General features: G+C 37.5%; 1 protein-coding gene across 1 annotated transcript in view; it reads right to left on the bottom strand.

Annotated features, from left to right (window-relative positions):
• Window positions 1-23,696, bottom strand: part of LOC150079200 (caspase-3-like) — a gene marked incomplete in the record, with an annotated part of 195,330 nt that overhangs the window by 146,581 nt on the left and 25,053 nt on the right. Inside the window, 1 exon segment of the mRNA XM_090384135.1 lies at window positions 17,184-17,325. Coding sequence (XP_090240261.1) covers window positions 17,184-17,318 — 135 coding nt within the window.

The raw sequence follows: 23,696 nt of genomic DNA, 5'->3' as shown, positions 1-23,696 counted from the left end.
CCTTTTATTTTCACACAAACCATTTCTTGAGTGTTTCACACAAACGGTCTACTTGTGACTAATTCTTTGTTTGTAAATCGCAAACAAGATTGCAGCCCGTGAATAGGTTTGCCTGAATTGTCCCACCATCGTTCCTGACAGATGCTATTGTAATTGTAATTATAAATTGTCCCATGGCTTTCAGGTGAATCTGCAGCCACTAATTCAATTGTCAGCAGTTTCGGTTTATGGTTTTCACATTCCTTTTTTTTTGTTTTTTTTCGCAGCAAGAATCTACTTGTGGCTAATTAATTCTTTCTTTGTATACCGCAAACGAAATGGTTTGGTTGCAGCCTATATCATTACTTTTTATCATTGCAGCCAACGATAAAAAGTAATTTATAATTACTTTTTATCATACTTTTTATGATATATGTACCTGTACTATAATATTCCAAGATTGCATGAAGATAAGCTGAGGGCCCGAATGAGTTACTGGAAAAATTAATAAATGATTGTATACATGCAAAGAAAAAGCAAAGAAGAATAACATTATTAGAATACAGCACTTGCATGTTTGATTATAATTTGTATAATTTTTTTTTTGCAAATTTTAATCGGTGATTTTCATATTAAACTGTGATTATTGTAAGTAATGTGGTTTATGTAAACTGATTATTAGTATTTAGATGTTAAATAATAATTATTTCCTTTTGTTTCCTATTTTGTTTTCTCATATTCTCTTATTATAACACTCATAAATATGCACATCTGTATATTTATGCATATATATATATATATACACACATACACACACACATACTATGCATAAATTTACATTTAGCATAAATATAAATATACAGATTTGTTTGTAACATATACATATGTTGTAAATATTAAATAATAAAAAAGTATACTACATGTACCCCCCCTAAATTAACATTCTTCCCCCCAGTGCATGTACCCCCAAAGTTTACATCATTATGTAAACGTTAAAATTCAAGTTTAAATAACTTAGTAAGCTCTTCTGTTATTGTTGTTATTTGGTTTTTTTTAAGAGCATTAGCAACTAAGGCTATATTGCTCCGGGAATATGCGGTGGTCATTCCCTGACCTTTCCGCATCCTCCGTATTTGGTGGTGACGAGCTCAAACTCCCGGTCTAATCAAGAAGCGTGTGCTAAGCACTGCTGCTCCTACCCACCTGGCTACGAAGGTGCCCATAAGCTCTTCTGACACAGTTATTCATCATCTGGATGTAGGGAACAATTCTGACAGTTTATTTGGATTTTAGCAAGGCATTTTTATTTGACTCAGTCCCTCATGACAGGGACTGAATGAGAGGTTATTGTATAAGCTGAAACATGTTGGGATTACTCGAAAAATTCTAGGATGGAATTCTGGGTGGTTGCAGGGCAGAAGGCAGAGGGTTGTGATTAATGGATATTCTTCAGATTGGTGTAAAGTCAGAAGTCGGGGCCCCATAGATATGTTGGGGAAAACAACAGTGGTTGTTTTCATCAACATATCTATGTTATGTAACATCATTGATGTTATTTTCACAAATAACATCGATGATGGGATAGAAGGCTTGGTGTCCAAATTTGCTTACGACAAAGATTGGTAGAGTAGTTAATTATCAGTACCAAGCAGCACCTCCTTCGGGATGACTTGAACAGACTGCAAGAACAGTCAGAAAAGTGGCAGCTATGTTTTGCAGCAAAATGCAAGGTCTTACACTTGGCAAATAGCAACCCCAAAATAAATTATACACTTGGTGAAGTTGAATTAAAACAGTAGAGGAAGAAAGGGATTTCTGAGTTACAATACGGGCAGATATGAAGTTTTCTCAGCAGTATAAACAGGCAGCCAGGAAACCCCCAAGAAAGGCTTCAAATTGCAGCATTTGAGGAATAGGCATCTACAAAAATGATCTGACTGATATGTTTAAGGCTTTGAATGGCTTGAACAAACTCAATTCTGAGGGGATTCTTCCTCAGACTACACCCATGAAAGGACATAAATTCAAAATGAAGAAGAATGGTTGTGGAACAGAAGTATAGAACTTTTCCTTCTATAAGCTTTCATCCATTGTTGTGAAAGGGGATAGTTTAAATAAATTCAAAGAAGAATTAGAAAAACTATTGGAAAGGATGAATAGGTGAAATGGTATTTTTTTTTTTTTTTTGTTTGTTTTCTTGCATCATTTGCACATATGCTTGAATGTCACTCAAAGCATATGTACTTCTGTACCCTAGTGGTTCATCACGGGCTATGGCAGCATGGTGTGCGTAACTATCTAACTTAACTGCAATGTACCAAGTAAAACAGATTGTAATTGGCAGTCCTGTATGCGGCCATGGCCAGTACAGGATCACTCTCCCCCTGATGCAAATCGACCACCCCAGGGACTCACATCTAGTGAGTATGGGCTTGGCATATCCAGGGTCCTGAGCTGGATATCATAATTCTTCTTTCTTGGTGATTCCTTCTGCTTTTCTCTCTGACACACACACACACACACACACAATGTAACTCAGAAATTTTTTTTTTTTGTTTGGTGCAGCAAAAGCCTCAGGCTTCCTTGCACCATAAGGATAATTATAATAATAACTGGATTTCTTTTTATGGGGATAATTAAGTCACCCTGATATACAAAACGTCTGTGCAACGTAAGGATATTTTTTTTTTGTTATTTTTTGGTTTTTAGGAGCATTAGCAACTAAGGCCATATTGCACAGGGGATATGCGTTGGTCATTCCCTGACCTTTCTGCATCCTCCGTATTTGGTGGTCATGCGCTTGAAGTGGAATGCAAGGAAACCTCATCTCAACATCAAGGATGCCTGTGATTCAATTCAGAACAATCCTGGCATTTTTGAATGTATCTTCACCAATGACTCGTTAATACAACTTGTTTCAAGTTTGAGCAACCACTTCAGGCTTCTAATTGCTGAACATAGAAAGCACATTTTCACCCATCACTTTTCAAACATATAAAAATAAATGTAACTCTAAAAGGAAGTATTTCCAGACATGTACTTTTTGACTTGTATAACACATACAACTACCTCTAATTTTGCCAATGCAATTTAGAAACACTAAATGCACACAAATTCAGCCAATACACAATGAGTGACCATTCTATTAGTGTGCATTCTCCCCTATAGCAACCAGAACAGCCTGAATTCATAGCACCATGGACTCAACAAAGTGTCAAAAGCATGACACACGTCCATATTGACTCAAATGATTTCCACAATTGTTACCAAATCAGTTTGGTAACAATAAATTTGATGAATGGTAAATAAATTTGATGAATTTGAGGTATTGCTCAAAACATCAAAGGCAGATATTGTTGGGATATCAGAGACGTGGTGTCACACAGATATAAGGAATGCAGAACTGGAATTTGGGGAGTACAATGTGTACAGAAAGGATAGACAAGATAGGAAGGGAGGAGGGGTTATGCTATTAGTAAAGAAACACAAAAATCCAAGGAAATGAAGCCAGTCGACATCGCTGGACAGTGCAGTGTCGAGTCAGTTTGGTGTGACATAAGCATTGGGAGATCAAAATTGAGAGTAGGAGTGTGTTATAGGCCTAATGACTCTGATGAGTATAATAAGAAACTGTACAGGGAAATGAGTGGGCCAGTAAATCAGAGTCTTATAATGGGGGATTTTAATTTCCCAGATATTGACTGGAATTTGTGGGTTGGTCACTCACACACTAGCAAGGCTTTTGTGGATTTATTGGATGATTGTTTTCTACATCAGCATGTTCGGGAGGCAACTAGAGGGAGTAATACTCTTGATCTGATTATCAGTAGTGATTCTTCATGCATTAAGAATCTGCAGATAAAGGAACCACTAGGTGGCAGTGATCACAGTGTGCTGAAGTGGGATTTACTCAGAGGTAACTACCATCAGGGGTATAGGGAAGGGTTTTTGCTTTCGTAAAGGCAACTACAATGGTCTGAGACAGTATTTAAATTCTATACAGTGGGACTAACTGATAATGTTACCAACAGCAAATCCAAAATGGGAAGCATTCAAAGAACTTATCTTGGAAGTTACTAGGCTTTACATACCAACTAAGAAATGTTGTTCAAGGTTTAGGCCTAAATGGATGTCAGATGAACTAATGAGACATATGGCAGAGAAGAAAAATGCATGGGATATATATAAATTAATTGGTGACATGGAAGCCTATGATAGATATAAGCTGGTGTGTAACCAAGTCACAAAGGAGACTAGGCAGGCAACGACAGATTATGAGAAATCCTTGGCAACAGATACAAAGAAAAACAGAAAAGAGTTCTTTACCTATGTAAACTCTAGAAGGAAAGGGATGAATCAGATTGGTCCACTGGATATTGATAGTTCAACAGTTGAGGATCCTGCTAAGGTGGCTAACAAACTAAATGAGTATTTTACATCTACATTCACACATGAGGAGTTATTCAGGAAGGGGAATGCCAGAGGTGAAGTAACCTCTTGATCTAATTATCAGTAGTAATCTCTGGCAGTGAGCTAGATGATTTTGTAATAACTGAGAGGAAAGTGGAGGAGAAAATGTTCTCCTCCACTTTCCTCTCAGTAAGCAAACCCTTATCCATAATTATGAGAGCTTCTTTGGACTCGGACTGGAGACGGGCAAATGTGACCTCAATTCACAAAGGAGGATCAAAGGCTGTGTAATTATAGACCTGTGAGTTTAACTTCTGTTTCAGGAAAATTAATGGAGGCACTGGTTAAAGAAGCACTGCAGGGTCATCTAGACAAGACTTCAGTTATAGCTCGGACACAGCATGGTTTTGTTAAGGGAAAGTCTTGCCTGACAAATTTGATTGGATACTATGATGCAATCACAAAAGAACTGGATGCAGGGAATAACTTTGATATTATATATATGGATCTTAGAAAGGCTTTTGATACTGTTGCACATGGAAGACTGTTGCACAAATTGGAACAGTGTGGCATTGGAGGCAAATTGCTGCTATGGATAAAGGGATGGTTGAGGGGGAGAATTTTTTTTTTGTTTTGTTTTAGTTAGTTGTTGGCGCATCGGCTTCTGTGGCCATAATGCACCTCCCAAGGTTTTTGCAGTACTGTGATCCAAGCCCGAGGCAGGATTCGAACCTCCGACCTTTGGGCTGCCAGGCAGGCACTTTACCCACCCGGCTAGCCCGGGTGGGTAAAGTGCACTGACATGTATGATATGTCAGGGCAGAATTGCAGATATTTTCAAATTTTACACTAACTTGCAACCTTTTTTCAACATTGACCTGTACTTGTTAAATAAGTCTGCAGATCTACTACTCTTAATGTCATTAGTCCTAACATGTAGAACAATATCACTTTTTGTACTCTTAAAAGATATCTGCTCTACAACATTATCAACTTTTCCCTCTGGCAGATATATACCCTGGTCCTATTCCACCTATCTTTTTTGCACAATATATTTCTCTTTGTTGACAAATGGCAGGATGAGTGCATAGACTCATGTTATTTTTGCCATAACCTAGTTCCCCCATCTGTATGAAACAGCAGGAACCAGGATTTGTCAATTCACCACTGTTCAGTGTTGGTGTTTCTGAGACATTGAGTAGGCCAATAAATCCAAATGTCTTTTAATGGGGGGATTTTAATTTCCCAGATATTGACTGGAATTTGTGGGTTGGTCACTCACACACTAGCAAGAGTTTTGTGAATTTATTTGACGACTGTTTTCTACAGCACTATGTTCAAGAGGCAACCAGAGGGAGTAATACTCTTGATCTGATTATCAGCAGTGATTATTCATGCATTAAGAATACACTTAAATAGAAAGGGTACAAGAATATTTACTTATGCTATTGAATCAGTGTTATGTGGGTCTGAAAACTGCTAGCTTAGGGGAATTCACAGACTAGATTAACAGTAGCCACAAGCAAAGGTGAAAGTAATCCTTCCACTGCTTCTCTTAAAATGAGCAGCAGCCTGGAAAGAAGGTGCTGAGGATTTCAAGGACTGCTGGGATTCGTCATGGAACAAGAAAATACATGGGCTGTGTTCGGGTAACTAAGAGTAAGAATAGGTGCATGTATACCTGCATGTAATGTAACTATCTTTTTCATTTCCGGCTGACAGGTATGGAACCTAGTTCACTTTTTGGCTGCTATACTGCATCCAGGACAAGATACCATGTTTTGTATTCTGAGTTGTGCACTGTTGTAATGGGTTGTTATTTGATTGACTGACAGACAGACAGATGTATGTAGCCTTTCTGTCACCCTGCATGTGTCTTTTCAGCCTCTTGGCCTCTCACATCAACAATCTGTTTCTGACCACAAGCTTGCCAGTGGCTGGATATTATTTGGTTATTTGATCAATTTCGATATACTCAAACCACAAATGTGTGTAAAAATCCCAGCAGGGCAGCAGTTTCTGAGATACATAAGTCATTGATTCTCATGTCAAATATCATGCCATCTAAAGTCACTTAAATCTTTCACCTGGCCTATTAATAACACTAAACTGCACACCAAGAACATTTCTACATACCATTTCTACTGACCACATGTTTTATATTACATGACATGAGCACTTGTTACTACTGTTACTGAACAAGTGTGCCATTTCATGAAAAGGATGGGCGTACTAATAAAATGACCACTCAGTATGTTTCATAATTCTCTCCTGTGACCTACAACGGAATTTTACATGGCAACTACAGTATAGTTGCTGACTTCTGCAGCAAAATAGTAGGCGGCAAGTTCAGCCTGATTCACCCAACATGATATTTTATGTTCATGTACTCATTTCAACAGTACTGTCATTCTGCTCACCAAATACCTGTCTACAATTTTGCTTATAAGCTCCCAGAGTACATAAAGGCTGACAACTCCAGTTTGCTGTGAACTGACTATGGGAATATTTATTACTATGCTAAGGTTTGCTCTAACTTCCAAAAGCTGGCTTTTGCCAGTGTCTGTTCAACTTGCAAAATAAAGTGCTTCGATGGTGCACTCAATGAGAAGTAACAGCTGCTGTCATTGAACATAAACACTGTATTTTGTTTATAATTTCCTTATATATACTCCATAAGAAAGAAAATATCCAGTTCCTGTTTCCACTCTCAAAATTAAAACTCAGATCAGAATAACTGTTGTCCAACATGAACAAGAACTAAATGGCTATAGATCTGGACAATTACTAAGTACAAACTGTTTTTCTTACAGTATTACATTACTGTGTGTTGTACACTTAAAAGTATACAACACACAGGTTCTCTCTCTACTGTGTCCCCCTACTGATCTAAGCAGAAGAAAGTATGAATACTAAAGTTCCTTCCAAATTATTTCTTTTTGAGATTATTCTTTCCTTTACTTTAAATATAACAGAGAAATTAAGACTTTTTATAGCACTTATATGGAAAAAGTTTTTCCAATCTCTGTTTTATTGAATTACAATGAAAAATACATCAGAAGTTATCTGTAAGACTATCTGAAGTGAATGTAAACATTTTCATCAAACTTTGTCTTCTGTGAATGGAAGAGAAACGTGCTATTCTTCAACTTTGCAAATGATCCATTAATTACAATAATGATATTTATCACAGCTGAATCTTATGACTTTTCACTAGAATTAAAAAACCAAGGAAAGACTATAAACATTTTCTTTTTGAAAGGGGAGAACCTTAAAGTTCTACTATGAATGTATTTTTCTCCCAACAGCCACCTACGGGGCTAGTGTCTGGGGGCATAGAGCCAACTACACAGTAGTAAAACAACAGCTAGACCAAGCACATCACACCATCCTCCTGATGACCTCAAGGGCTTGCAGAACAGTTTCTATTCCTGCACTGCAGGTCCTATCTGGCAAGTTACCTCTCCATCTCACAGTGGCATACCATTATCTAATATACCATAAGAGACAGAACTTCCCATGCAGTAGCAGCAATAACATAGTATTGGACCAGAACAACACCAACCAAGAAGAGAAGAAAAGAATTAGATGTGAACTGATCTCCATCTGGCAGAATTCCTGGGCCGCCAAACCACTTGGAAGACCCACCCATAATTACATGGCAACAGTGCAGGAGCACCCCAAACAGCTCAACAAATAGTTCACAAAGCTTACAACTTTTCTACTAACTGGACATGGAAGCCTCAATGCAAAACTTCATGCATTGGGGCTGGTACAAAACCCTGCCTGCACCTGTGGAATGCCAGAGACACCGCCAGATTACCTTCACCTGTCTGGTTTACCAAGACCTGCGAATGCATCTTTAAACTGTCACAGAGGTATATGCACCAGAACAGGCACCTCTACTTGTACAAACAAAGGAAAACTTTGCAGCATTCAATGAATTCCCCATGATCTGCTCTGGCAGCCTATCTGCACTGCTCAGAAAACTTTATATCTGACTGCACAATTTCCCCCCAGGTCTCTTTCATTCTCCACTACCCTGAGTGTAACACAACCCAATTTACCAACTGGAGAGTGTTACCCTGAGAAGTGGCAACTGAAGTTTAACATTGACAAATGCGAAGTACTGGCATATGGGTAGCATTAACCCCAGAGAAATGTACCAACTGGATGGTGTTACACTCAGGATAGTGGAGAATGAAAGAGACCTGGGGGTAATTGTGCAGTCAGATATGAAGTTTTCTGAGCAGTGCAGATCCGGCTGCAAGAGTAGATCATGGGGTCTTGTCAATGATATACAGGAATTTTGGTAGTAGGGATAAGGAGGTGATTATCCCCTTGTATAAGGCAATGGTCAGGCCACACCTTAAGTACTGTGTACGGGTCTGAAAGCCTCATTTTGGGAAGGATGTAGAGTTGCTAGAACAAGTACAGAAAAGGGCAACGAGACTGGTGAGGGGAACAAAGGGGTGTTCTTATGAAGAAAGGCTTCATTTCTGCAAATTGCAGCTTCTGGAGACTAGGAACCTGCAAGGCGATCTGACTGAGGTGTATAAGGCCTTAAATGGATTGAGCAGGCTCGATGCTGATGGGATTCTTCCTCTTTCTCAGATGAAAGAGGAAGAATCCCAGATTAAATTAAAAATCAGATTAAAAACCTGAGGGGGCATAGATTCAAACTGAGGAAAGACAGTTGTAGAACAGATGTGCGGAAATTTTCCTTTAGCCAGTGGGTAGTTGATTGCTGGAACAAACTTCCATCTGTTGTTGTGGAAGTTGATAGCTTAAATAAATTCAAGGCAGAACTAGACAAACATTTGGAACAAATGGATCAGTGAAATGGGAAGTTTTTTTTTTTTTTTTTTTTTTTGGCCTATGCTGTATAAGCTTGCTTTCTTGCCTCTACTAATGCTAATTAACAGAACATGTATTCAAATGGCGACAATGACTGATGGCTCACCAAACTAGGATCCTACTCGGACATGACCAGCCTGCAGGTTCCACCCATATCCTAGCAGAATTTCCAACAAGAGGAACCCACTGACAATGACTACCAAACTCAGCAGACATCCAGACCATGACAACTAACCCGATATTCAGGTGGGATTACATAATCTGACTCAGTCACCCTGAGTGGGAAACAGGCCTCTGTCTAGTATGCTCCCTACCAGAGAACCACTCACTAACCCTTAGAGGGTAAGATATCAACCCCTCTGGGGACCCATCACTAGGTGGACTTTCTGACCTCTTCCCGGGGTGGGATCGACTCTCTGTCCATCACTACAATCTATAAGCTGTTACTACTCTCATCACTTAGTTTTCTAGGCAATGCCTTCTTCTCCCATTCCCAACTTACTATCCTCTTATCCCCACCGCCAAAACATCCCAAACTTCTCCCACTATCACAAACTTCTTTCACTTACTACTTGGGGTCCCCAGCTACCCTGAGACCCCAGTAAAAAGTCGATAATAGAACCTGGTGTACCTTTTTGCGGCTAGGAATAGAGGTCACGGGGGGGTACTAGAACTGGTGTCTGGTGCACCCTGACTGCTATACGCCTGTTCGGGTCTGACCAACGGCAGAATATGTTCTGTTGTTGGCCGGAAGTAACGGCTTGGGCTATGCCCAGTACAAAGGACTCAGTGAAGAATGGGAGAAACCCTTGAGCCGACAACAATGATACTAGATATCGGAATCTAAATCTGTATGCTTTCGAGTCAGAGAATGGTTTTTTGAAGTTTGTGGATTATATGCAGCAAAACCATTTTCCAAGATAACGCGAAAATTCCCTCCAAGACATTTCTCAAACAATAGCAAAATAATGTTAGGAAATGTTTTTAACTCTCTGATAAAAAATATTTTCAATAAGGTCACTGCCAGGACATTTAGATGCAATGACCTTTTTAATGGCTGTTTGTAATTCTTCCAGTAAGAACAGAGGGATAGTCTCCACAAGAATGTAAATAGAATTTTCTAACCTAATTCACCCATGGAGATCTTCATCTAAAGTAGCGTTATCCAGAGAAGAGAGTCACGCCAGGCCAGTTTTTAGTTTTGGTGTCTATTTACCACAGTAATTAGAAAATAGTAAAAATATGAGGTAGTGTATTTTATTTTTAGCAAGTTTATACAATAATTCCCACAGATCAGAGTTACGTTTAGTATTTATAAGGTTTTGCCAAGGCTCCCTCCCTTTTGGCAGGTGCAATAGCTTAATCAATATTTCTTTTTAGTCTTCGGTAGCCACCTTCAGAAATTCAACTTCTGTCAAAGGCCAGTTTCTATGTCATTGATATCGACACCTAGCTTGATAAATTTGTTTTCTCAAATTTGTTAATTATCTATTCCACCATACACGTTTTTGAGGTAATTGTTTTCTTTTTAGTTGACACAGCAAGCTTTCAATATTGATTGATAAACATTATTAACAGTTTCCTGAGCTGTTCTAAATGACAAGTAGCATTACAGGTAGATCTTTTTGAATCGAAGAATCAAACCTATCCTATTTAATATTCTGTACAGAAAAACGTGTTAGCTCAGGAAGTATATCATCATTATGATTAGTTTTATGCAACATGAATACAGGAAATCTCCGACTTACGTAATACTCGACTTACGGAAATTCGACTTTATGTACGTTTTTGCCGGCCGCTGCAAACGTACAAAAATCACGGAAACATATTTTGAAAGATGAAAATATCGTAATGTGAACCCAATAGCACATACATATAATATTAATATATATTTTTTTTTCTAATTCATTCCAAGTCCAATTGAAAATATCACTATATTACTAAGCTATTTATCTCTCTAAAAGGTCATATTTATAATGGAAATTTCACTACCCTTTCGTTATTATATATTCCCGTTATAAGAATCAATTTTGAACACCTCTGTGATAGTTTTCTAAAGCACGTTTCTGGAGGTCACGACCATAAAATAAAAACAATTTGCACTTTCCAATTTATTGGGCTTCTCTGTTAGTGCATCTAATTATAAACGAGTAGTAAACTCGATCTTATTGTATTTGCGATAATCCCGATAACTGCAATTGTATGGGTTTTTACGCTATTATGGTGAAATGTGTTCCTCTTCAGTGAAATCTTCAATCATATAAAAAACAAACTTTCAGAAACTTCTCTTCATTCCTATTTGCGTATTACAATGATGAAGGGAAAGTGACCAACGGAAAGTGCAAGTGGTGGTAGTGCCACGAAACAAAACAAAATGGATTTAAAAATGAAGATGAAAATGATTAATACGAAGCAGGACAAAGTTTGTCATCTATTGCAAGGGAATTAGGTCTCGCTGCTTCGACAGTGAATACTATTGAAGTAATCTGATTGAGGTGTACAAGGCCTTGAATGGGTTGAGCACGCTGAATTCTGATGGGATTCTTCCACTTGTTCAGGTTACAAACCTAAGTGGGCATAAATTCAAATTGAGGAAAGACAGATGTGAAATAGATGTGCGGAAATTTGCCTTTAGCCGGCGGGTGGTTAATTGCTGGAACAAACTTCCATCTGTCGTGGAAGTTGATAGGTTAAATAAATTTAAGGAGGAACTGGACAAACATTTAGAGGGAATGGTTGTGTGAATTTTTTTTTTTTTTTTGGCTGATGCTACATAAGCTCATACGCTTGCTTTCTTGCATCACATGCCACTACTACTACTACTACTATTTTAAAGGACAGTGCGCATATAAAACAACATGTCAAAGGATCAATGCACTTACGACCAACAGTGTTCACAAAACAGCATTCAGGTGCTATATTGAAGATGGAACAGCTGTTAATAATATAGATGGAAAATCAGATTCAGAAGCGAGTGCCCCCTGAGTCTAATGACCATTCAAGGAAAAGCAACAAGTAGATATTAAGGATAAGTACAGCGAACCCCAACCCAAGTTCGTGGCAAGCAACGGGTGGTTTAACAGGTTCAAGCATCACGCTAGTTTCCACAACGTTAAAGTATGCGGTGAAGTCGCCAGTGCCGATTCTGCAGCTGCAGAGAAATTTTGTGATGTGTTGGAAAAAATTATTGATGAAGACGGCTATTCAACGCAACAAATTTTTAACTTTGACGAGACTGCTCTGTATTGAAAAAAAAAAAAAAAAAAGCCAGATCGAACATACATTGCCAAAGAGGAAAAGACAATGCCAGGTTTCAAGGCGTCAAAAGATAGGGCCACACTCTTTCTTGGGGCTCATGCAGCGGGAGATTACAGATTAAAACCACTGCTTGTGTACCATTCTGGAAATCCTCATGCATTGAAGGGCATCAATAAAGCCACTCTACCCATATTTTCCAATCGAACCAGACAGCATCTCTCTCTTTGAGGATTGGTTTAAATGCTGATTCATTCCCGAGGTTGAAAAATATTTAAAGACAACGAAGTTCCTTTCAAGATTTTGCTTCTATTAGATAATGCTCCTGGACATCCTACGCATCTAGATGATTTCAATTCAAGCGTGAGAATCATATTTCTACCGCCAAACACGGCTTCACTCATCCAACCTGATCCATAGGTTGGATGAGGTTAAGAGACTTTTGGAAATCTTACAATAAGGCCTGGGTGGAAATTACTAAAAGTTGTTTATGTGGCGCATGGAAGAAAATATGCTCACAGGATGTAAAAGGCTTTGAAGGATGTGAAAAAGACGAATCATATGAAGAGGTTACAGATAAGATTGTAAAGGTTGCAGAGCTACTTCAGTTGGAGGTTGATGTCAGGGAGTTAGAGGAAGAAGAGAAGGAATTATCCAAGGAAGAACTTATTGACTTGCAGGCAGCAATAGTGAAAGAAGAAAATACTGACAAAGCTCAAGATGAACTAAATGAGGAGCCGAGATGATTCATCACCCGAAAGATGGCAATTACATTTCGTGAAATTGCATCGGCAATGGCGAGGTTTGAGAAAATGGATCCTGACAGTGAACGATCCTTAAAAGTTAAGAGGGGTGAATGATATGCTTGCTTGCTACAAAGAAATCTACGATGAAAAGAAAAAAGCTACCGTCCAGTCATCCATTAATATGTTCTTTCATAAGGTTGAGTGGCCGACCCCTTCTAAATCTCCAACAGCCCTCAACCTCCACGGTAGTGTACTTATCAGCTGAAGACGTCGATTCTGGCAAAGATGCTCGAGAGGTAAAATGCCTGTCTCCTCTATTTTTTTGTAATTTTATAATTTTGAAATTTATGAAAATTGTACGCTTTTGTAATTTTTCCTGCACATGAGATAAAAAAATTGAATAAATAATTCTATTCACATGTTTGTAGAACATTTCTTTTTTTATTCAATCAATTTAGCGAGCAAAGTTGCAAGTGCTGCACAAGCATGGGGGAAATTCCCAGACTTACATAGAGTTCCACGGAACGCAATCCTTATGTAAGTCAGGGAGTTCCTGTATTATGAAGGTTTATTTATGTACTAACTAAGTCCCTATACATTATGGTAATGATTTGGGTACTTTGCCAGAACTCATCCTCAGACCATACACTGTCCATTTTTTAAGGACAGAAATAAAAAAAGAAGAAATCAAATCACTATGACGTTAATATTAATATAACATATACAAAACTTCTAGTTGATAATTACAACTTTTAATTGGTTTAAAACATATTATATTATTAGTTTTACCTGTTCTATACAATTTGCACAATATAATTAAAAGGATAAATAAAACAAAATAGAATTAATTAAAATCAAAGTTAACCAGAATTCCTTACCTGTTGTCAGCCTCCTACTTGCCAATTGTCTCGATTCATTCCAACTGCTCATTCTGGCAAGAATGCATAATCCTCTACATAATGCTTGAAATATAAAAATAAATTAGAATGATAATTAAAAAAATAAAAATAATGCCAGCAGCAGCATGGCAAGACAGAAAAGCGAAGCATCATGTAGAGGAATATGCTTTTTGCTGCCGCTGATGTTTGCTTTACCTTTTTATTATGAAAGATTCAGTTTTTAACTATTTCAAACATTATTCAAATATACGTATAAGTACAGTATCACATGACAGTAGTGGATTTGCTAACGCTGCCATCCATAGTTCATTATTCATCTATATAATCTGGTTAAGATTACCTTTTGTCAGTGGTGTGGCTTTGCATTGGAGTGCTTGTATCTGTCCTATTTTTCATTTTCACTGCGTCAGGACCACCGCTATTCAAATCCTCTGCATTGGCAGTTCGATCTGGGGATCGGGTGGCGGACCAATCTTTCGATCGACGTGCCTTTGCAGTGATTTTTCTAGCGATTCCCTGACCATTATTGGCCTTGTGGTCCTCTGCTGAGATGGGGCATAATGGTCAGTTTTTTTTTGGTTTATTTTATTGTAGTTGGTTTACATCTCTGTTGGTGATATTTCACATAAATTTGGATTTTGTGCCCATCAGAGAGAGAGCGGCGTTAAATTTCTATTTAACTGGCATTTAAATTTAATTGATTATTATTTTATTATCTTTGCATTTAGATTTTCTAAATTATCTTGGAGAGTTTCTGCTGCAATATTTTTTACTCTTGTTACCCTCCTCTTCCCTCCTGTTGGTTTGATCGTTATGTTTAATTTTGACTATTTTCGCTCTTCTGTCTTGCCATGCTGCTGGCATTATTTTTATTTTTTTAATTTTCATTCTAATTTATTTTTATATTTAAAGCATCATGCAGAGGAAAATGCTTTTTGCTGCCTCTGATGTTTGCTTTACATTTTTATTATGAAAGATTCAGTTTTCAACTATTTCGAAAACATTATTCAAATATATATGTGTACATATACATATACACAGTCAATTCCGGTTATTTGGGACACATCGGGACTAGTGCATTTTGGCCCGATTAAGCAGCTGCCCCAATTATCCGAATTTTCACGTAAAAAAAGGTAAAAATACAATGGACCCCCACTTTACAATTGGTTCACTGTACAATCAAATCACGTTACGATGGAGTCACCATAGTACCGTTCACTATACGATGTGCAGTAAGCGTCGGCCATCATGATCACGTTTGTGAATTGAATTTTAATTTTGTTAAACAGCGATTCTAATTAGTGAAAACAGGAGGAATACTATCCACAGGCTATAAAAGTAAAGATATATTAAGCACAAATTTATCCTTTATTACCTTACCAATTAAAAAATTAAACGATACATGAAAACCGGAAGAATATACGTGATAATCGGAATAATTAGTACTTAGTTGACATTTCTGTTCACTGACATTTGTGGGTGGGGGTTAAAATTTAAAACAGTAAAAAGATAAGAAATCAATAACAAAGAACACGGCACACACTAATTGCAAGTAAATAGATACGTGTGAGTGAGAACGGAGTAACAAGTTATGAAGCTTTAAAAATAGGAATGAAGAGAAGATTCTGAAAATTAATTTTTTTATATGATTGAAGATTCCATGGAAGTGTAAACACATTTCACCATAATAACCCACAGAATTCCAGTTGTTGGTATTATTGCAAATTCAATAAGATTGAGTTTACTATCCATTTATGATAGATTGCACTAACAGAAAAGCCCAATAAACAGGTGACTGCTAATCGTTTTTATTGTGACCTGAAATCCAACTGAATGGTCGGAGAAAATCGTAGGGTAATCTCCAGTGCTGCGGTCTCCTGCCACGATTAAACGGCAGGTTGTCCCAATTAAGCAAAGTAAACCCTGGCTATTTTCTCAATTTGGTTCTGTTTTTTAAGATTTGCCCAAATAAACAGCTGCCCCGATTAACCGGTGGCCCAAATAACCAGAATCCACTGTATATAAAATGATGAAGATTCAATTAAATTACTGAAAAAGTCTTAGTAAACAGGAATGAGAAATTAAAATATATATAAGACTGGGTTATGGATCCGGGGTACTACAGTAAACAAAGAAAAAACTGGCAACCATAATGAAAAATAGACAAAAAGGTAATTATCAGTGTATTTGTGTATTTTGTAGGGGAGTCGAGTTATCGGGTGTAATAACCATGGAAGAATTGAGAGAACCTGTATGCTAAAAAAACAAATTGCCTGAAATAAAATGAAATTAATATAAGCATAATTATAGTAAGTACCTAAAGCTGTAGGTCCAAGGACTTTACCTACTTTATCTGGGGGTCAGCAGTGAAAATCATAGGAGCCACCGCAATAAGCCAGGTCTCTGTTTCTGTTATGATGTACAAGTATACATATACATCATAGCCAACCCGACAGAGACCAGAAGGAAGAATAAAAGAATAAATAAACTTTAAAAAATAAAAATAATAATAATAAATAAATAAATAAATAAATAAGTTCATGCCGATAGAATCCTGTGGAAAAAGATGAATGAAATATAAAATCAAAGCAATCTAAGAGATGGGGCAAAACAAGAAAACTTACTGTCTGTATGGACCGGAATGTGTTGAAACTCAATGGTGACCAAAGGAGAGACACTAATGTTCACGTGTGGTGTATATATGTCAGTTGAAGTGGCCCCGTTGGGGGGGAGAGAAAGGTGTGAATTCATAAACAGGAACTGTACCCGAATAGTTAAAGTCCTAGGACCCACAGCTTCAGGTACTTACTATAATTCTGCTTATATTAATTGCATTTTATTTCAGGTAATTGGTTTTTTTTTAGCATACAGGTTCTCTCAATTCTTCCATGGTTATTACACCCGATAGCTCAACTCCCCTACAAAATACACTGATAATTACCTTTTTGTCTATATATATATATATATATATATATATAGTTGAAAATTTACTCAAATGACATAAGACAGTTTTAAAAATGAAAACTTAAAAATTTACCATTATATCCTCAATCATTGCTTTAGAAAATATATTCTTCTCCAGAAGAAAAGGTACCAATGATTCAACACTAATTATACGATTCATCAAGGCAGGAAGGTTAGATGTGATGGTGTTTCTGTGATTCTGTTCCATTTTATAGCTAGCAGATTAAAACAATGAGTTCAAAAAATATGATATTTCAACAACATTCCTATTAGAGGTTGAAGGGTATATGAATGAAGTACACAATTTAATAATAACATATGAATTCAGATCTAATCCGATAAAATAAAATACGTATGTCTGAAATAAAACTACCTACTAGTTATAACAGTGAAGACACGTTGAAAATGACCAAATTTAAATGAAAAATGTATATATAAATTTTTTATTTATACATTTATATTATACAACAATTTTATAATTATACAAATTTTCAACTGTAACATAATCGCAATCAAAAACAAAAATTGATACATAAAACATTTGAAATTAACTTTAATGAGGCATTATAATAACATTATAATTGCAATCCAACTTTGCAAGTCTCTTCATTTTTTCCCTCTTCTTTTTTCCCCCTATCCACTACAGACTAGATCCAACTTCAGAGACTGTATACATAATAATTGACCCATTTTTAATAATTCTGTGTTATGAAAAGTTTCAATTTACGTTATAAATTGAAACTTTTCTGGAGTAAATTCTCTGAGTGTGTTTGGGTCCCGAGTAGCGAGTTTTCTGCTAGAAGCCAGCTTTAGGAAGCAAGTTTCTAAATGACATTTTGAAAATTCATAAAAATGAAAATTTTTACATAAGTTTTTTATAACTGAATGAACATTTCTATAAAATTGTAGAAATATTCATAAAAAATTTATCTGTAAAAAAAAACTAATCACTAGTCATTATTTTTTTTTTTTAAATTTAATATCCTCAATATCTTGTTATATATATCATTTGAAAAAAAAAATTTAATATTCTTCTATATCTCTTTATGTTTCTCATCTATAGCTCGATGTATTTCATGTTCATTTAATATCCTTCTATATCTCATTATGTATCATTTGAAAAAAAAAAAAAAAAAAAAAAAAACAGCAAAAAAAAAAAAAAAAATCAATCTTTTCTATCCAACCCTCATAAAATTATAGCTTTTATAAGCCAAAATCAGATAATGACTAACAGGTGTGATCTGCTCCAATTTTAACAGCTATTTTTGTGCTGCCATTTTTATAAACTGTCTAAAATTACTTGGAATCATAAATAAGATATGGCAGCAATTACTGGAATATTTCAATATAATTCATACTAAAATAGCCACATTGCTTCAGAAGTAATGAAAAACATTCCTTACAAATGTGTATAAAAAAAAATAGTTGAAAAGCAGTATACATACGGATACATACTCTGGTAAAAAGTTTGGTAAAACCCCACCACATGACATGATATTGCCAAGGGGAATGTCTTTGTGTGTGCATGATGTAAGGAGTGCGAGGAAATCAGGTGCCAACTCGGCATTGTTATGGGCTTATATGAGAGCTTGAAGGACAGGGTGGATGCCCTCGGAGGATTTAAATTGAGGGGCCCATCAAGCTCTCAGCTGGCCACATCAATGCCAGAGCTTGCACTTGAACATCATGCAACGCAGAGCCAACCCCCAAGGCAGAATGTGCTGGTCCCAAAGGAACTAGTTCTAGTAGGTGACGATTGTCAGGGAAACGGGGAACATATTGTGCAAAAAGGATGGCTGGAACAGGACCAGGGCATGTCTGCCAGGGGCAAAGGTTGATGACTTTATAGGGCAGATATCATCCTTTAAGGACACAAATGGTGATATTGTTGTACATGTTGGCACTAATGATATTAAGAGTAGGAGACCAGCAGAATTACTTAACAAGTACAAGACAATGCTGAAAAAACAGCCGAGAGTTAGGGTTGAATTTGAAAGTGCCTGCAATTCTGCCCAGACACGATAAGAGGGAGTATATGCTGGGAGCCTTGTCGATCAATTCTGCCCTGGAGAGATTGTGCAAGGCACAAGGGGTAGAGAATTTTTCTCAGCCTGGTCTGTGCTTGTTAACAGGAGAGACTCCATCTACAGGGATGGGATACACTTAAATAGAAAGGGTACAAGAATATCTGCTGATGCTATCGAGGCAGAGTTAGGCGAGTCGGAAAACTGCTAGCTTGGGAGGGTGCGAAGACACGGACTAATACATTAACAGTAGCCGCTGGCAGAGGTAAAAGTGATTATTGCACTACTTCTATTGAACTGCAGCCTGGAAAGCAAAGCAATGGGAATTTCCAGAACTGCTGGGAGTCATAGTGGAACAAGTAAATACATGGTCTGTGTTAGGGTAACTATGAGTAGAAACAGGTGCATGTATACTTGCATGTACACCAATGCTAGGAGTATAGTTAATAAATTCGATGAGCTTGAAGTGCTAGTCAAGACATCAAAAGCAGATATTGTTGGGATATAAGAGACATGGTGTCACACAGACATAAGCAGTGCGGAACTGGAATTTGGGGAGTACAATGTGTACAGAAAGGATAGACAGGACAGGAAGAGAGGAGAGGTTATGCTGTTAGTTAAGAAACACACCAAATCTGAGGAAGTGCATCCAATTGATGTTGGTGGACAATGCAATATTGAGTCTGTTTGGTGTGACATAAGCACTGGGAAAGGACAAATGAGAGTAGGTATGTGTTATAGGCCTAATGAATCTGATGAGTATAATGAGCAATTGTGCAGAGAAATAGAGTGGGCCAGTAAATTAGAGTGTCTTATAATGGGGTATTTTAATTTCCTGAATATTGACTGGAATTTGTGGGTTGGTCACTCACACTAGCAAGGCTTCTGTGGATTTATTGGATGATTGTTTTCTACAGCAGCATGTTTGGGAGGCAACTAGAGGGAGTAATACTCTTGATCTGATTATCAGTAATGATTCTTCATGCATCAAGAATCTGCAGATAAAGGAACCACTAGGTGGCAGTGATCACAGTGTACTGAAGTGGGATTTACTCAAAGAGGTTGTTGTTGTTTGGTTTTTTTTTTTTTTAGGAGCATTAGCAACTAAGGCCATATTGCTCCGGAAATATGCGGTGTTCATTCCCTTGACATTTCCGCTTCCTCCGTATTTGGCGGTGACGGGCTCAAACCCCAGTCTAATCAAGAAGCGTGTGCTACGCACTGCTGGTCCTTCCCACATGGCTACGGAGGCGCCTACTCAAAGAGGTAACTACCATCAAGGGTAAAGGGAAGAGTTTTTGCTCTCGTAAAGGTTACTACGGGGGTCTGAGACAGTATTTAAATTCTATACAGTGGAACCAACTGATGATGTTACCTACAGCAAATTCAAAATGGAAAGCATTCAAAGAATTAATCTTGGAAGCTACTAGGCTTTTCATACCAAGAGAGAAATATTGTTCAAGATTTAGGCCTAAATGGATGTCAGATGAAATAATTAGACATGTGGCAGAGAAGAAAAATGCATGGGATACATATAAATTAACATGTGACACAGAAGCCTATGATAGATATAAGCTGGTCTGTAACAAAGTCACAAAGGAGTTTAGGCAGGTGAGGCAGATTACGAGAAATCTTTGGCAAAGGATGCAAAGAAAAACAGCAAAGAATTCTTTACTTATGTAAACTCTAGAAGGAAGGGGATGAATCAGATTGGTCTACTTGATATCGATGGTTCAACTGTTAATGATCCTGCTCAGGTAGCTAAAAAACTAAATGAATATTTTGCATCGACATTCACACATGAGGAGTTATTGAAGGAGGGAAATCCCAGAGGCGTATTCATCTCTGGCAGTAAGCTAGAGAATCTTGTAATAACTGAGGGTAAAGTGGAGGATAAATTGTTGAAGATAAACACAAGAAAGGCACCTGGGGTGGATGGAATCTATCCAGTTATATTAAAGGAGGTAGCAAAGGAAGTAAGCAAACCCTTAGCCATAATTATGAGAGCTTCCCTGGACTCAGGGGAGGTACACATGGACTGGAGATATGCAAATGTGACCCCAATCCATGAAGGAGGATCAAAGGGAGACACAGGTAATTACAGACCTGTTAGTTTAACTTCTGTTCCAGGGAAATTAATGGAGGCACTGGTTAAAGAAGCATTGCAAGATCATCTAGACAAGACTTCAGTTATAGCTAGGACACAGCATGGGTTTGTTAAGGGGAAGTCTTCTCTGACTAATCTGATTGGATACTATGATGTAGTCACAAAGGAACTGAATGCAAGGAATAACTTTGATATCATATATTTGGATCTTAGAAAAGCCTTTGATACTTTGCACATGGAAGACTGCTGCACAAATTGGAGCAGTGTGGCATTGGATGCAAATTGCTGCTATGGATAAAGGGATGGTTGAGTGGGAGAAGACAGAGTGGTAATCAATGGACACTGCTCTTTGTGGACTAATGTTATTAGGGGAGTCCCTCAGGGTTCAGTGTTGGGGCCATTGTTGTTTTCTGTACAGTCAGTCCTCATATAACACGTGTTTACACTACATGAATTCGATCATGCACGTTTTATAAATAGGGGAACGATATCTTATATAACACGAACCGAATTCGCTTATGAACGATTCGCCTTTGTGTTTACAAGAAATGGCAGTCAACGCAGAATCATCCCAACCGAACACAACACGATAGAAATGAAGAGAAGATTCTGAAAATGTATTTATGTTTTTTATATATTAGTGAAGGGGAAACATTTCGCCATAACGTAAAAACCAACAATTCCATCTATCGGTATAATCGCAAATGCAATTAGATTGAGTTTACTACCAGTTTATAACAGATTCCACTAGCAGAAATGCAATTGGTAATTTTTTATTGTTTTATGGTAGTAACCCCCTAGAAATGTGCTTTAGTAAAATGTGAGGTGTTATTAGTGTATTTACGGTGTTGTTTATTCAGTTGCTACACGAATGCAGCTTTGTTTGTGTATCAAGCGTGCCTCCTTGTTTTGTAATTGTGCTTTATTCCCTAAAAATGAGTAAAATACTTAAAAGGTGTGAAAAGGAAGCGTCCTGGTGAAGACACTGCAGATTCAGAGAGAAAAAGAAAAGCAATATCGATAAACAGAGGCGGATTGGGTCAAAAATTCTTACCCGGAAAAATTTATAATGGCCTCATACTATGGTTTATGGCCAAAATCACACCAGCCTCCGGCCCACCGGGGTTTCCCCGGTAAGACTTATGGCCAGTCCACCTCTGTCGATAGAGAAAAAATATGAAATTGTGAAATGCTTTGCACGAAATGAAAGACCATCTGATATTGCACTTGCTACAGACCTAAATGAGGCAATGCAGAGAATTTCAAAGAATGCAGAGAAAATAAAAACAACTTTCATAGCAGGAACAACCCAAAGTGTAATTAAAATCCATTAGATTAAGACAAAGAATTGGAAGAGATGGAATGGCTGTCATCTGTTTGGATAGAAAATCAAACAAAAAACAAGTTTGCTTGCGATAGAAGCAAAAGCATTAGCAATATTTTATTACGTAATAGTTGAAATAAAATATTTACGTATTTTATTACGATAATTTATTGTGTTTTGTAATGTTTTGGTTACAAATGTGTGTTCGATCTTGGTTGGTCGGCACCTAACGCTATTTTCCCCATACATAGGGCCTGTTGTTTATATTGCACGATTTTGCATTGCACAAGGGTTTCTAGGAACACAATCATGCTATACGAGGACTGACTGTATTTATAAATGATATTGATGATGGTATATCAGGCTTAATGTCCAAGTTTGCAGATGATACAAAAGGTTGGCAGGGTTATTAATGACACTAATGACAGTACACTGCTGCAACAGGATCTAGAAAAGTTGAGCAGATGGGCTGAGAGGTGGCAAATGAAGTTTAACATTGACAAATGTAAAGTACTATATATGGGAAGCAGTAATCCGAGAGTAACGTTGTTGTTATTTGGTTTTTAGGAACATTAGCAACTAAGGCTATATTGCTCCGGGGATATGCGGTGGTCATTCCCTGACCTTTCCGCATTCTCCGTATTTGGTGGTCACGGGCTCGAACCCCGGTCTAATCAAGAAGCGTGTGCTGCACACTGCTGCTCCTGCCCACTTGGCTACAGAGGCGCCCCAGAGTAACGTATCAACTCTGTGGTACCAAACTGACAGTGGTAGAGAATGAAAAGGACCTGGGAGTGATTGTGCAGGCAGATATGAAGTTTTCTGAGCAGTGCAGATGGTCTGCAAAAGTAACTCATGGTGTCTTGTCAATGATACACAGAAATTTTTCTAGCAGGGATAAGGAGGTTATTATCCCCTTGTACAGTCGGTCCTCGTATAACACGTGTTTGCATTACACGAATTCGTTCATACACGATTTATAAATAGGGGAACGTTATCTTATATAACACGAACCGAATTCGCTTATACACGATTCGCCTTTGTGTTTACAAGAAATGGCAGTCGAATGCGGAATCACCCCAACTGAACGCAACACGATAGGAAGGAAGAAGATTCTGAAAATGTATTTAT

The sequence above is a fragment of the Mastigoproctus giganteus genome, chromosome 10 (genome assembly GCF_048544385.1).
Source record: "Mastigoproctus giganteus isolate SK-2022 chromosome 10, ASM4854438v1, whole genome shotgun sequence".
In the NCBI taxonomy this organism is placed as follows: Eukaryota; Metazoa; Arthropoda; class Arachnida; order Uropygi; family Thelyphonidae; genus Mastigoproctus; species Mastigoproctus giganteus.
This window is presented reverse-complemented; position numbering and strand designations above follow the sequence as displayed.